At 33.3% G+C, this 15,678-nt stretch overlaps 1 protein-coding gene across 12 annotated transcripts in view; it reads right to left on the bottom strand.

Moving 5' to 3' along the window:
* The window catches only part of MKLN1 (muskelin 1), a 322,457-nt gene that overhangs the window by 89,668 nt on the left and 217,111 nt on the right, over positions 1–15,678 (bottom strand). For all 12 annotated transcript variants that reach the window (XM_071221698.1, XM_071221699.1, XM_071221696.1 and 9 more), the window contains 2 exons: positions 6,694–6,803; positions 3,670–3,862 (listed from right to left, as the gene is read on the bottom strand). In XM_071221698.1, the coding sequence (XP_071077799.1) occupies positions 3,670–3,862; positions 6,694–6,803 (303 nt within the window). The remainder of the gene's footprint in view (positions 1–3,669; positions 3,863–6,693; positions 6,804–15,678) is intronic.

The raw sequence follows: 15,678 nt of genomic DNA, 5'->3' as shown, positions 1-15,678 counted from the left end.
TCAAACCAACCAAACAACAAACAATCCTGAAGAATCCTACAACATTTAAAGAAATTGAATTGATAGACAAAAAATACTCCCCCAAGCAAATTCCAGCAGACAGCTCCATGGTAAGTTCTACCAAGCGTATGAGAAAGAATAACTCAAATTTTACACATATTTAGAAGAATAGGTTACTCCTCAACCTATTATGTGAGATTAGCCTAACAGTGATACTAAACATGAAAAGGAAGGTAAGAGAAAGAAAAATTACAATTAATAATGACAGTAGCTGGAAGATTCCTAATAAAACATTAGTCAATCTATATCCAAAATATAGCAAAAAAAATAAGACAAAGTTAAGAATATCTGAGGTTTAACATTAGCAAATCAATCACTATGATTTCACATATTAATAAAGAAAAAAATCAAAACACAAAAAATAGAAAGTGGTAAAATTCACTAGCTAGTTATAAACTCTTAGTAATCTAGGAATATGATACAGGATCTCCACATATCACAGATCAAATATCATATTTAATAACAGAATGTTGAAAGCATTTCTTTTGAGATCATGAACTACACAAGGAAATCCACTATCATTATGTCACCTCAACCTTGTATTAAGTATCCTGTCCAAAAGACTAAATAGAAGAGGAAAAAGTCATAAGGATTGGAAAGAAAAGTAAGTCATCACACATACGTATTTTAAACCAAACAAAAATAAAAACACAGCACAGCAGAATTTGTGATGTAGAACTAATACAGTGCTGAGAGGGAAACTCCTGGCATCAAATGCCTACATTAAACAAGGACCTCAAGTCAACAGCCCCTACTTTCATTTTATGAAACTAAAAAAGAGCAAATTAAAACCAAAGCATACAGAAGAAAGGAAATAATAAAGACAAAGGAAGAAATTAATGAAATAGAAAGAAACAGAAAAATCAGAGAGAAAGAGAAAAGGCAACACAAAACAAAGAAACCAGGAGCTGTTTTCTTAAAATAAAATTAATAGTTTTCTAGCCAGACTGCTAGGGAAAAAAAGACAAAAATTACCAATATCAAGAACAAGAGATGACATAAAGATATTAAGAGGATAAATTATGAACAACTTTATGCCAATAAATTCATTAATAGGTAAAATGAGCATATTCCTCAATAGGCACAAACTACCAATGCTCACTCAAAAAGAAATACAGAATATAAATGGTCCTAGAGCTATTAACAATACTAAATTTGCAGCTAGAAACCATGCCACAAGGGTAACTCCAACATGACTTGAGATATCATTTAAAAAGCTTTTAAGGAGAGAGAAATAGGCCTGCCATATATGATTACCACTGCACACAAGCAAGGGGTAAGAAAGGACAGATAAAAAAGAGAAAAAACAGAAGAGGAGGGGAAGAGGGAAGGAGGGAGGGAAGGGTAAAGTAGGTAAAAAAAGGAAAGAGGAAAGGAGATAAAGACCTCAAATTGAACTTTAGGAAACACTTGGACTAGTGAGCCTGTTGGAGTGTTATTAATTAAGTTTTCATCCACCTTTATCTCATGAAAGTAGGTTTTTATTTCAATAGGAAATAAGACAATTTCCTGTTCCTTGGTGATAACTGTTGCCCGTCATCACTGGGTTCTACCTTTCTTCTCTGGCGTTGTCAGAGAGGAAGGAGCAATGATTGGTTCCAGAATCCCCTCTAATGAATTATATAAATGGAATGTGGAGATGTTTCCAGGCAAATAAGAAGCTAATTAGAGATACTTAATTAAAATATAGACCATACTTGAAGAGTATAGTAATACATACATACACTAAAAGTAATTTGTTCCCTCCATGATAAGATGCTTGAGGGAAGATGCTTTTGATTCCCTAGATTTTCCTATTTAGCAGGCAGGAAATCCTTGACTTTCTCTGCTATGTTTTTAATGGAACAGAAGCCAAAAAACTCGGCAGTGTTTACTTCCTTATTTGTCCAACAAATTATCATCAGTGAAGTCAGCAGCAAAATGAACAACCCTGGAAGGAATGTTTATTGACTAAACATTGTTGCAAGCCAGTTGAGGAGTCAAGAAATATAACTTGGCTCTAAGTCTCAAGAATAGAGTTACTACCAATTTAACTTGGTTTCTTCCTAAAGTCTCTGTAGTATCAAAGTTGGACATGATTTTAAGAAATTTTCTTAAATGAATATGAGTACAGTTTAGACAGTTTTAAAATGTGTTTTTAGCCCAATAATTACATAAAGTGTCCGTGGTTTTTGTTGCCTTGTTGCTTACTTCACCTTAACAAAATATTACATGCCTTAAAGATGAAGATTTGAAACAAAACAAAAACTCCATGAAATTCCTGTGCCTTTCTCATTCTGTAAGATTAAAAAATTATAAAATTCATTCTTTGTAATGCATTCATACATACATGTATACTTTTACTGGCTGTAGTTCAATGGTTTGGGAAGGATAATCATATACATTCTCTTTTTTTATATTCCAATGTATATTCTGTTTCACACATAATCACTTATTTGCAAGTATCATCACTAATTAAATAAGTAGTAACAAGGTAGAAGGCTGAGAGGCAGGTTCATTGTTGTAACTCATGAGAGCCAGAAACAACTCATTTTAACTTTAAATTTATAAAGAAGGCAGTACTAGTTCTGTTTTCTTCCGTGGTAAAATTCAATCAGTATCTGATAAGTAAGTAACTAATAATACTGGATAACAGTGATAAGATTAAAATATATAAAAGCATTGAGAAAGTTTATTATTCTTTATTTCTTTCTATAAAAATGTTCTCCATATTTTATTCCATAAATTTTATATTGAGCATTAAGCTGCTTTTACTCACAATGCATCTAACATCAAATCTGTGGGGTTTATCAACTCTCTAATGACACCAACTGGATATCCAACAATTCAATTTAACGCTAACATTATCTACCTGGAGTAAGCACGAGATTCCACCAGTCAAAAGACAAAGTCCCACAAAACAATCCCCACTTCAGATGCCAACCACAAGTTTTGGGCCACTGTACTTATAACACAGTAGCTATAAATCAAGGCTTCGCACAACTCCCCTCAGAACTGTCATTCAGGAAAGTGCTGTACTTACTATTACTGGTTAATTATAAAGGATACAACTCACGAAGAGCCAAATGGAAAAATAGCATAGGACAAAGTACAGGTATGTGTTTACAGCTTCTATGCCCTCTCTAGGCATGCCACTCTCCCAGCACCCTGATGTGTCTGCCAAACTAGAAGCTCTTTGAACCCCGTTGTTTAGGTCCTTTTTTTTTGGAGGTTCCATTACGTAGACATGATTGATTAAAACATTGGCAACTGGTGACTGAATTCAATCTCTGATCCCTCTCCCCCCTCAGAGTTGGGGTTGGGGGGTGCGGTGCTACTGAAACTTCCAGTCCTCTAATCACATGGTTTGGTCTTTCTGGAGACCTGAAGCTATTTAGGAACCCCAGCCACCCAGTCATACAAGACATTCTTATCCCTCCACAAATTCCAAGGGTTTTAGAAGCTGTGTGCTAGGAACTGAATAAAGACCAGATAATTTATTTTTTTATTATACCAGAAGCACTGATTCTGTTCTTTGTCACCATGAAAGTCACTGTGGGAAAGTTTTTTTTAAAGGATACCATTCTATAAAGCAGCAATTTTCAACTAAGTTTAATATTTATAACATACCATTTACAGCTTTTTCAATCAGCTCTTCACAAGCATCAAAATCACCCTTCAACACCAGTTTATCATGCAGATCTGTTAACATAGGATGTTCCAAGGCAATCTTGGTTTTCTTTTGCAGTGATTCAAAGGCTTCTGTATAGTTGTGTTGTCTAAAGTGTTTTAGGCAAAGGCGAATGGCTTCCTGTTCACGGTACTACTGGAACACAAGAGCAAACATGAAAAGAGGAGATTTGCTTAGATACTACAATAGGAAATAAGTTCTAACTAATCTAAAGTGAGCATTTATTATGTGTGAAACATTGTGCTAACCCTATTCATTAGTACCATTATTATTTCCACTTTTAAATGGCAAAACTGACAGTTAATTGTAATAACCTGCCAAAAGTATGTAACAGAAAGGTAGGAACAAGATAAAGATATACAGATAGACACACACACACATATACAGGTATCTATTTCATGAAGATGAAAGATATAAAAAGATGACACCAGACCTAATTCTAGAGGATGAACTTTCAAGAAAAGCAGAAAAACTATCAAAGCCCACTTAAGATGGTAAAAATTATAACTTCCATAGCTTTTACTAATCACAATACAATGCTGTTACTGAAAGCACAGAAACTATTAAATAATATACATAAATTACATTATACTTTTTGTTCTTGGTTCTTAGTATTATTACTTGAATGACAAATATTATCAAATATTTATGTTTAAATTCACAAACAGGTTTTGTGACTCAAAATAATCAAAAAGAGACTGTGTAAATTTTACAGTTTTTCCTAACTCTGGGCTACCTCATCTATTTAACAGCAATAAGGAAAAACCTCAATTAACTAGAATCCCAAAAGAGAAATGTTTAATTTATTAAATCTTTCCCCTAAAAGTATGAATGCCAAAAATATATACAAGCTTATAAAGAATTTTTTTAAAGAAACAGTAAGTTCAAGAATATGTTTTGAGATTTCCAAATTTTCTAAATAAGAACAAAACTAATGACACAGAAGCAATGCACAAAAACCAAACAAAAATAAGATTTACTTGTGAGCAGTATCTTTTAATAAGGCAGGAAAATAAGATGCTACATTTAGGAAGATTTATGAGAAAAAAATCAGTTGGCTATTTTAATTAATAAAAGGTTGTCAAAACACTATTCCTGTAGTTAACCAAGGCTCTCCCCTTCATCAAATAACAAAAGAATGATTATATATCCAAACTAATTTTACGTTATTAGTTTCTTACCCTTGGCCTGTAAATAAAGATTTACCATAAATAACTACCCAGAATGGTATTAAACAGTAGTAACTTTTTATTGTGTTGACTTTAGGAGTCTGAATCACACCCCCATTTTAAATTTTCTCTCAGGTGGTATATGCATACATAGTAAGAGAGGATTTATGAAATAATAGAATTTTAATGCTTCAAAAAAGGACTGAATCTCAAAAAAGGGTGAAGGCTTTAATTTTAATTTCTAGAGTTTCAGAGTAAACACAGAGAACTTGAAAAGTGAATGTGGTTGAACAATTTTAAGTTCTCTATAAATATAATCTCTCCACTGTGTTGCGGAAAGAGGTGAAATTTGCAACTTCCTGCGATATTAAGAGATTTGTGTGAGTATATTAAAACACACACTCACATCATAGGCTAAAGGAAAAATTTTTGCTATCAGAGGAGCTATTTTTTTAATTTAGAAGATCATCTTTAGAAGATTTGAAGTATATACCACCTGTTATGAGAATTACACTATAAAGGTGATTTTAAAAAATATATTTTATTTATTTCTTTTTAGAGAGAGGGGAAGGAAAGGGTAAGGAGGGAGAGAAACATCAATGTGAGAGAGAAACATCGCCTGGTTGCCTCTCGCACACGCCCCAGCTGGGGACTGAGCCCACAACCCAGGCATGTGCCCTGACTGGGATTTAAACTGGCAACCTTTCGCTTTGCAGGGCAATGCTCAACCAACTGAGCCACACCAGTCAGGGCGGTAAAGGTGATTTTTAATGTTTAAAAATACTGGCTTTATCTTGAAAGAATTTACATTACAAGAAATCCAAAAACATGAAAAATATAGAAAATACTGAAAGTCAGCTTCTATTTTACACTGTATATAATCAAATGCCAAAAATAGTCAAAAAGTTCAATTAAACTGACCAAAAAAGAGCTGATATTTGATATAAAATCCTGTTTCCCAATCTCCTATGAGTAAATCAGTTTACTTGCAAATAAAAATAACAAAAAAATAAAGCTTTAGTGATTAGATTAAAGCTTTATATCACCTCATCGACAAGAAAGACCCCTCTCCCCAAATTAGCCAAAAGTCAAATAAATATACATTAAAAACAAAAATGAAATGAAAAGTTATTCAAAAAAACCCCAGAAGGCCTATTTCTCAATAATTTAAACTCACTGTTTCCCAGGATGTATCTAGTATATAAAATGCCCTATGAATAAAATTATTAAATATAATTTTTATTTTTCATGTAAGCACAAGAGCATAATATTTATATAAATTATTTCACATTCTTTAAAAGGAAAAGCAAAAATTTCTATTTTACTCAACACAAATACAATTAAGGAATACATCATAAAAGCAATGTAGAACCAAAACTACCCCAATAAAGACTGTGTTTAATTATTTTGATCAAAAAGTTCAGAGTCACAGGGGTATAATAATATAATAGCAGACTCTGGCGCCAGACTACCTGAGCCTACATACTGGCTTGAACACTTTTTAACAGTATGACCTTAGGCAAAATACTTAACCTCTCAGTGTTCCATTTCATCATCTGTAAAATATGGATAACAACTACCCCCACCTCATAGAGAGGTAGTGATTTAGTAAGTTATAAAGATTGCTTAGAAGCTGGCAATACATAAATGCTTTATAAAGTTAGTTGATTAATCATAATAATTATCACTATTCTCAAAATTTTAAATTATTCTCAATAAAGACAAGAGATTGACACAAATCTCTCTTCGCAGGCATTAGAAACATAATATCAGGATTTTAAAATACAGTCCTACCTTGCTATACCAGTTGAGACAAGGTTGTACTACATCAGGATCATCAATGCCACTAAGTTCAACATACCAGATGCTAAAGTTAAAGCTGGGTCCCCAGGATAAGAGTGGAACTTTGAGAAGGAAAACAAAAAGAAAAAAAAAAAAAAAGAAAGAAAGAAGAAAAAAGAAAAAAATTAACATAGTTCAAATAAAACTTTAGCAAAGTAAAATCACTATTCAAGCCTATTAGAATTCATTTGACAGATTTTCCGAACAGTTTCTGTATGACTAGCACTACACTATCATGCGCTAGGACTACACGAGCAAAAAGAAACATCATCGCCGTCATGAGGTTTCTTTAATTATAAAAACATAGTAAGATAAAGTCAAAGTGCTCATTTACATATCCCCCCAAAACAGGGCCAGGGCTAGAGGGTTCAACAAGCAAATTCTAGCAAACCCACAAAAACAAATAATTATGATATAATTTAAACTATATCAGAAAGGGACTGAAAGTTCTCCAAGTGGCATAATCCTGAAAACAAAACCAGAAGAAAAGGGATTTAAGGCCAATCTCAGATATGAATATATATTCAATGTATTTTTTTAAGTTGCAAAAGATACTACCAGGTTTTCATTGAAACCAAATAGAGTTCATTCCAGGAATGGAAGGATGGTTAAATAATAGGGGCTATATTAATGTAATTCACAACATCAACAAAGTAAAAGAGAAGCAAATGTGATTACCTCAAATCGTGCTAAGAGTAAACAAATAAAATTTACTTCCTAGTCATTAAAATAAAGCCTCTTAAATAAAAGGCAAAAGAAAACTTCCTTATCTAGATTATTTTTTAAGTATTAAAAACCTCAAAAATGAAGCCTAGTGGAGAAACATTAAATATTGCCATTCAGGTCAGGGACAAAACAAAGAGGCCCAATATCTCTACTATACAATACTATATGGAAGATCATGGCCAGTGCAATAAGGGAAAACTTACAAATTAAGAAAAAATATCATTTGAAGATGATACAGTTACCTAAAAAATTTCAAGAGATTCAACTGAAAAATTTTTATAAGTGTGTATGCAAAGTAAACATGAAAATAAACATTCCCTACACCTGTAATAACCCACTTGAAAATATAATTCAAAAAGTCCCCTTTATAACAGCAAAGACAGCTTAAAATATCTCAGAATAAACTTTAAAATATGCAAGATCTATTTAAGAAAACATAAAATTTTACTTAAAAATTTAGTAACTAGAAAGACATACTATGTGCCTAGATGGGAAAACACAAGGTTATAAACATGTCAGTTCCCTTCAAATTAATTATAAATTTAATGTAATCTCAGTCAAAATCCCAAAGGTATATATCCATTTTTTCTTGACATGTAACTGAACAAGCTAATCTGAAATACAAGAATACCTTAAATAAAAATAAGAAAATAAACATATTAAAAAACAGTAATTTTAAGTTTGATGTTAATGAAGGAAAGAAACCTAAACCATTGGAGAAAAGTGTATCAAAAAAATCTCTTAAGGATTTAGAGGAATTTATCATAGATGATCAGCAATGATGGAATAGAGCAGAGGTTTGAAACACATGATCCATGGGGCTCCTGGCAATCCCAGCAATACTTCCATGTAGTATGAACTACTTTTCATAACAAGACTAAGACTTTATTGGGGTGTGTGTGTGTGTGTGTGTGTGTGTACTGGCATTTGCACTCATGGTGAAAAGGCAATGATGAGTAAGACTCCTAGTACCTTGGTAGTGCCATGGAAAGTACAATGGAAAGTAGCACGAAAGTCTAGTAGTATTCCTTAATACAATATACACTGGATGTATTCCTTACCATCACACACTTGCATATTTAAAAAAATGACAATTCATTTAAGAATGAACATGACGATGCAGTAAAAAGTAATTTTAAGAAATCCCTATCATTAAGAAGACATCTTTTTAATATTCTGTGCTACACAATGGGAAGTATACATAAAGCATCTTTGCTGTGTTCCAAAGTATGATGGCTACTGCAAGGAAAAAAGACCTGCACAGTTGTTAGAGTTGTGAGCTAAAATAACCATTTGTCTCCGTTCAACTTCTAAGGTACCACTTTTTCTTGAAAGACCATCTATGATTATTTAGGTTATTTAGGTTTGAGTATTTGCCAGATATTTACCTGTCATTCCAAAAAAAAAAACAACTGATAGTACTTGTTGCTGAGTATAAAATTTAAGCTCTCAAGGGAAAATTAGAATATTGGAAAATTGGTATCATCGCTGTGAGCTTAGCTTTCCAATACTTAAACACACTTTTCTGATAAGATTGGTGGTGATGTTAATGAGTGTGGTTTAAAACAATATTATGCAATTAAATGTTTTAACATGTAAAAGATCTATATAGCTAAGTGAATCATATTTTCTAAATGACCAAAGAATGGTGTTACAAAACCATGCATGGATAAAAGATTATTTCAAAGTACAAGACAGGTCAATGGATTTTAGTGTAACACTGATATGGTTCAGAGTGAATAATGCAACTACCTTTAAGAAACTATCACTTATCAAATTTTGATTAAGTACCAAAACGGAATGTCCACTATTTGATGTCACTATTCCGACATCGAGGCTATTAAATTCCAAGTCCACTACTCTTTTTTAGCAATATCAGACTCAATGAGCTAAAATGTACTAGTCAGATACTGTCCCATATTGTCATCTAAAGAAAGCCATGTGAGTGAAGACAGTCAGTAGCAACCAGTCATGTTTAATATGTTTAATATGGCTATCAGTTTATATAGGCAAACAATAAAAATTTCAAAAAGGTTTATAGCAACAAATACTAAATTACTGTTGTGGTATTCATTTCTTTATATAGCAGTACAATTTAAAAAGTTTACTACATTACAGTAATAACCATCAAGTAGTATAATAGTCAGAATAAAATAGGACTCTAAACACAAAGCCCCAAGAAGATAGTCTATAAGTATAATCAGACATGTAATGTTACAGATCTGAAATCCATCCTCAAGTTTTAGGTCCAAGTTCAAAAAAATCAGAAGGAAAAAAATCTTCCTATTATATCTATTCAAGTCCAAGTAAAATGTTCATTTATTAGAACTCTTCAAGCAATTAATTATGTTTTAGTGATATTTCTCCTATATACCTAATGGCCCACTAGAAATATTTCTAGAATAAAATTAAAATTTTTATCACCTTTCAAAGAACATTGTTGGGCGGGAGGTTAATAAGGAAGTCATCTCAGAAGAACATCAGATATTACAGGTGAATGAAGAATATAGAGTTCCAGAAAGTGGAGGAAGTAGGGGGAGGTACAAGAGGGTTAAATGGTGATGGAGGGAGACTTATCTTGGCATGGTAAACACACAATGCCATATATAGATCATGTATTGTAGAACTGTATACCTAAAATCTATGTAATTTTATTAACCAATGTCACCTGCAAAAATTCAATTAAAAAATAAATTAAGCTCTGGCCGGTGTGGCTCAGTGGTTGAAGCATCATGCTGTAACAGAAGGGTTGAGGGTTCAGTTCTTGGTCAGGGCACATAACACAGGTTGCAGGTTAGATCCCTGGCCCGCCGTGTAGAGCAGGCAACCTATCCATGTTTCTCTCTCACAGTGGTATTTCTCTCTCTTTCTCCCTTCCTCTCTCTCAAAAATCAGTAACCATATTAAAATTTAAAAAAATTGTAGTGGCATTAGCAACACTAATATGCATATTAGACATACTATGTATTTTATGCCAGAAATTTAAATGTGAAATGGAGGTCCAAGCACACATTCTTTGTTCCCCAATGAACAATGCCTTTTGCTCCCACCTCAACTAAAAAGATTAGAAACCCCTAATACACATTCTCAAAGCCAAGAGTTTATATCCTAGGACCCCACTGTCAGTTTTCTCCATGAGACAATCAGACACAGATATGATCAGAATCAGTGCTTCTCATACTTTTTCATGCATAGAAAATAATATTTTTATGGCACAGAAGGGTATTGGGCTGCAGGCTCCTGCTACTCAAGGAATGAGGGGGGATCAGCATCTCCACAGTTGTCATTTCCACAGGTGCCACATCTGTGGCACATTCAATGTGCTTTGGGAGTATCACTTGGGCAGCTCCTGTCTAGATGTCTAAAACAGCTATTAAAAGATGCTAACAATTTTAAGGTCAGGCTCTGGAAGACCCTAAAAATTCAAGATTAACATTCTGCATGAGCATCTATTCTACTATAGAATTAATGGGATTAGCACACAAAGCACTTAACACAGTAAGTGGCACATAGTAGGTGCTCAGTAAAAATTAGCTACTCCTACTATTTTTTAAAAGATTTTATTTTTTAGAGAGTGGGGAAGGGAGGGAGAGAAACATCGATGTATGAGAGAAACGTCAATGGGCTGCCTGTCACAGGCCCCCAGCTAGGGACCTGGCCTGCAACCATGACCGGGAATCAAACAGTCTACCTTTCTGTTTGCAGGATGACACCCAACCCACTGCGCCACACTAGTCCAGACACTGCTACTATTATTATTGGCTATTATTACTATATTAATTTTCCTTTTACTAGTACACTTTAAAAATGTTACCTTTCCACATGTTCACATGAAGGGCCATCATCAGGGAACCTCCCCAGACTTAGTACTCATCTTAGCCTTCTAAACTCTCCTGAGAATCCAGACCGTAGGCTGAATCCAGCCAAAGATGAAGCTTCTCCCTAAAGCAACCACAACCACCTAGACCACAAAAATCCAAAAAATCCACAGATCCAAGTAATCCCATCTACCAAAAACCAGGACTCCCCCAGAATCTTTCTAAGAGTTCTCCCAAGTACCTTTGACCCCACCTCACCTTGCTAATTTCCCTCACACAGCTGTTAACTCGGCTATGAATCAGGGTGTAAATCCTTCTAGTAATCTGTAACCAATACCCTCATCCCATTCCACTCTGTTTCCTTCATCTGATCTAATCTCCCACTAAGGAGGTTTTCCCTTCCAAATTTTTATGTTGCTCTCTCAAACTGGTTTCCCAAATAATAACTCTTCTTCTTTACTAAATTCTCCTTTTAGTTACAGATCTTACTGAAACCAAGCTTCTTCCTAAGGCCAGCTCTCAACTTCCACACTAAGTCCTGTCAAAGACATCACTCCAGCATGAGCTCTTTGCCTTTTTTGTGCCATGAATCCCCTAGAGCTGTTTGGTGAACCTGAGACTCGACCCCTGTCAGATTTAAAAGGATAAAGGAAAATACACAGGATTACAGAGTAAATCAATTGCATTGAAGTATAGTTATAAAAACTATAAAGAAACAAAATTATAATACAGAAATACATATGCTTTTTTTACTAATGCATCAGATAACAAGATCTAGAGGCAGGTCTAATAATTACCTTGATTTCAAATTTATCATATTTGCCACACTATGAAATGATGGGAAAAATTTGTAACTTCTGTGAAAATCACAAGTATTGTTAACACTACTATGAATTATTGCCTATATTCATAATTGGAAGAAATGCTGAATATATTAGAGGTTAGAGAACATAAAGGTGCAACATTCCATCAAGTTCATGAAGGCACTGATTAATTGTTCTAAACTCCTGTACAATAAACTCAAAAAGATATATACTTGGTATTTCTGAAATTTGAGGAAACAGAAGACAGGGTTACTATCCCAAAAGATTTCACAATCTACTTGAGGAAACAAAACTTACATATATCACATAGTAAGACAACTCAATCTCTGGAAGTAGACTTAAGTTTGTATCCCATCTCTACATTTTACTACCTACATGGTTTTGGTCCAGTCACTTAACCTCTAAACTTCAGTTTCCTCCTCCATAAAGTGAGTGCAATAATGCCTATCTCACACAGTGTTTGGCAAATCTTCATTAATGATACCTAGTATTATTATTACTTTAAAACAATACACACACATATGCAAGCATATACCAAATGCTATGTCTTTGATCCATCACTAATATCTTCAATCAAAAAAGGAAAGATTTTATCTGCCAGTATAATGTTCAAATGAAATACCACATGTGAAAGTACTTATACACTATCAAAAGCGATAAAAACATAAGCTCTAAATAATAACTGCTGACATGATTCAAATTACATTTGTGAGTATTTTTTCTATAGTACCCAAAATACATTTAAGAAGTCATGTAAACAAGAGCTATATGAATACAAGTATAAAAATGCACAAAAAAGACATGCACAATGAAATAATTTTCTTCATAAATATGAGTTTAAATTACTTTTAAAAATTTAACTTTGGTTTAAGCCAAGTTGAATAATCTATATTCATTACCAATGAAAATTATCACATTTATTTATTATTTTTTAGTCGAATGTATTGGGGTGACATTGTTTAATAAAATTACATAGGTTTCTGGCATACAGTTCTGTAACACATCATCTGTATCGCACGTTTACCACTCCAAGTCAAGTCTCCTTTAACCTCCATTTACCCCCCCTTTACCCTCTTCCATCTGCCCCCATTCCCCTGCCCTCTGGTAATCACCATACGATTGTCTGTGTCCAGGAGGCTTTCTTTTTTTCTTTGCTTCATCCCTTCACCCTTCCTCACCCAGCCCTCAACCCACTCCTCTCTGGCAGCAGTCAGTCTGTTCTCTGTATCCATGAGTCTGTCTCCACTTTGTTAGTTTAGTCTGTTCATTAGAAAAGTTATCATCATTAGCTGTCAGTGCATGATCTGGAGATTATCTGCCACTGAATTAGTCTTGCTTCTTTCTGTTCCCCACCCTTACTGTGAATAATTGAAGGCTGACTATATTCAGAAATTTTGTTGTTTAAGAATAAACTTTTTAAATAAAGCAAAATCTTTCAAACATATTACTGTAGAACACAAATACGAAGTATTCAAACACATTTTTCTCTTAAGTATAAATCTAACAATTTATACCAACTTAGTAAAACAACTGACTGTGATAAATCACCACCAAAAGAGAGTTACACATCACTCAATTAAAGAATACACAGCACTAGCTCTGGCTGGTGTAGTTCAGTTGGCTGGAGCATCATCTGGTAAACTGAAAGGTCACAAGTTTGATTCCTGGTCAGGGCATGTGCATAGGTTCTAGGTTGCGGGTTTGATCACCAGTGGGGATGCGTGTGAAAGGCAAGGGTTTGATGTTTCCTTCCCTCTCTCTCTCTTCCTCCATTCTTCTTTCTAAAATCAGTGAGCATGTCCTCATGTGAGGATTAAAACAAAAACATAGTGGTAAACTAAAAATACAGCTAACCTAACATACAGCTTTTAGTTTCATCTTTTCCTTATATTATTATAAGAAAAATACTTATCAAGACAATGTTGGAAAAAGGTTGGAAAGCAAAAATAATGTGAACCACCATTAACATCTTTTAACAGAAAAGTGAGAAATATGAAGTTATCTAAGTATTAACATCCTAAATATCAACTGAGTTTACAAGTGTCTACAATTATTTGGAAAGCTCCAATTAACATTTTGCCTGAATACCATAAAATGAACCCACCAAGGTAAAGTAAAAAACATCATTATGCCCTATCATTAAAAGGGTAACAGAAAAGTCTGAAAAAAGGTCCAAATTCTTCTCTTTAGTCAGATGAATATATAACAGCTCCATAAGAGACCTCTGTTGTCTTATAAAATTTTAAGAAACTATGCAACTATGTGAAACAGACTTTTACTAATACTTCTTCTAATGAATAATACAAAAGGATTAAGAACTACTGGAACAGTAAATGTTTTCCTTCAAAAACAAAAAATAAACAAAACCTAATGACCATAGGAAAGGTACAAAAAGCACCAAGAAAAGTACTTTAAAAAAACCCACTTCATTTTGTATGACTAAACGAAACAGAAGTTGAGTAATTACTTTAAAACTATAAAATCTAAAAGTATTATAAGAAAATATAACATATTTTCACTGCTTGTACATTTGAAATACAAGATCATAGGATTGTTAAAGCTATGCACGAGTCTGTGAGGAATAGGTGATCTGCATGCTGAGAAAAGAATTACTCGTTAGTATCAAAGAAGAAACAACCTAGAGTTGAATTTATTCAGTACAACTGCGTGTTCATAAATTCTCACAGGAAAATAGGACACAGATTATTATTTAATATAACAACAGAAACTACAGTTACAAAAAGAAACCTAACATACTGGGCAATCCAACTCTCCTAAAAATAGTTTTCCCTTTGTAAGTAATCTTTATTAAGACTTCAGGTATTCTTTTTGCCCAACAGAACTATCTGACTTAATGAAATAAAACAGGCCAACTCTTGATGAAGTAGCAAACAATGACTATGAACTATACTGCTTATTCCAAAAGAAGAATTTTCCTCCCCTATCAAAACATGAGATTCTGGCTTTCATTATTATTCTCTGAGGGACTTGATTCACTTTAATCCCAACTTTAACATATTTCCAGAGGTATGAGATACAGATGGAAATTAAAAGATTCAAGTCCTTAACTTTCCTACCTTCTAAATAATAAATCCTAAAGGAAAACAAAATTACCCTACAAATACTAATTTTGAGGAGGCATTACAAATACTTTCTCAAGCTGAAATACTTGGTAAATAAATATATGCCTTAGGTAGTATTTTCCTTTTTCTTTTTTTTTTTTGTTGGATAATATTTTTCAAACATTACATTCCAACTTATTACTTAGGGTCATGAAATTAGTTTTATGTGTCTGAGCAACATTTCATTAAAACAATGAAATATAAAAACAGACCGGAAAATGTAATATACTGCCTTAAGAAATTAATCAATATTTGATTTTCACATTATAGCTTTAGAACTGACAAACCTTCATTGAAACAATCAAGGCAATCAAATAACTGTATCTCATAAAATCTTCTAATAAACTTCAAAATGAGAAAATATTTGGAAAAGGTTCCATTGAATTAACTATCAATTACAGATTTATAAAGCTGGGGTCAGAAAACTTTTTCCGTAAAGGTCAAAAT

Source organism: Desmodus rotundus, chromosome 6, assembly GCF_022682495.2.
Source record: "Desmodus rotundus isolate HL8 chromosome 6, HLdesRot8A.1, whole genome shotgun sequence".
NCBI classification, from domain to species: domain Eukaryota; kingdom Metazoa; phylum Chordata; class Mammalia; order Chiroptera; family Phyllostomidae; genus Desmodus; species Desmodus rotundus.
The sequence above is the reverse complement of the archived record's forward strand: the minus strand, read 5'-3'. Positions and strand labels throughout refer to the sequence as shown.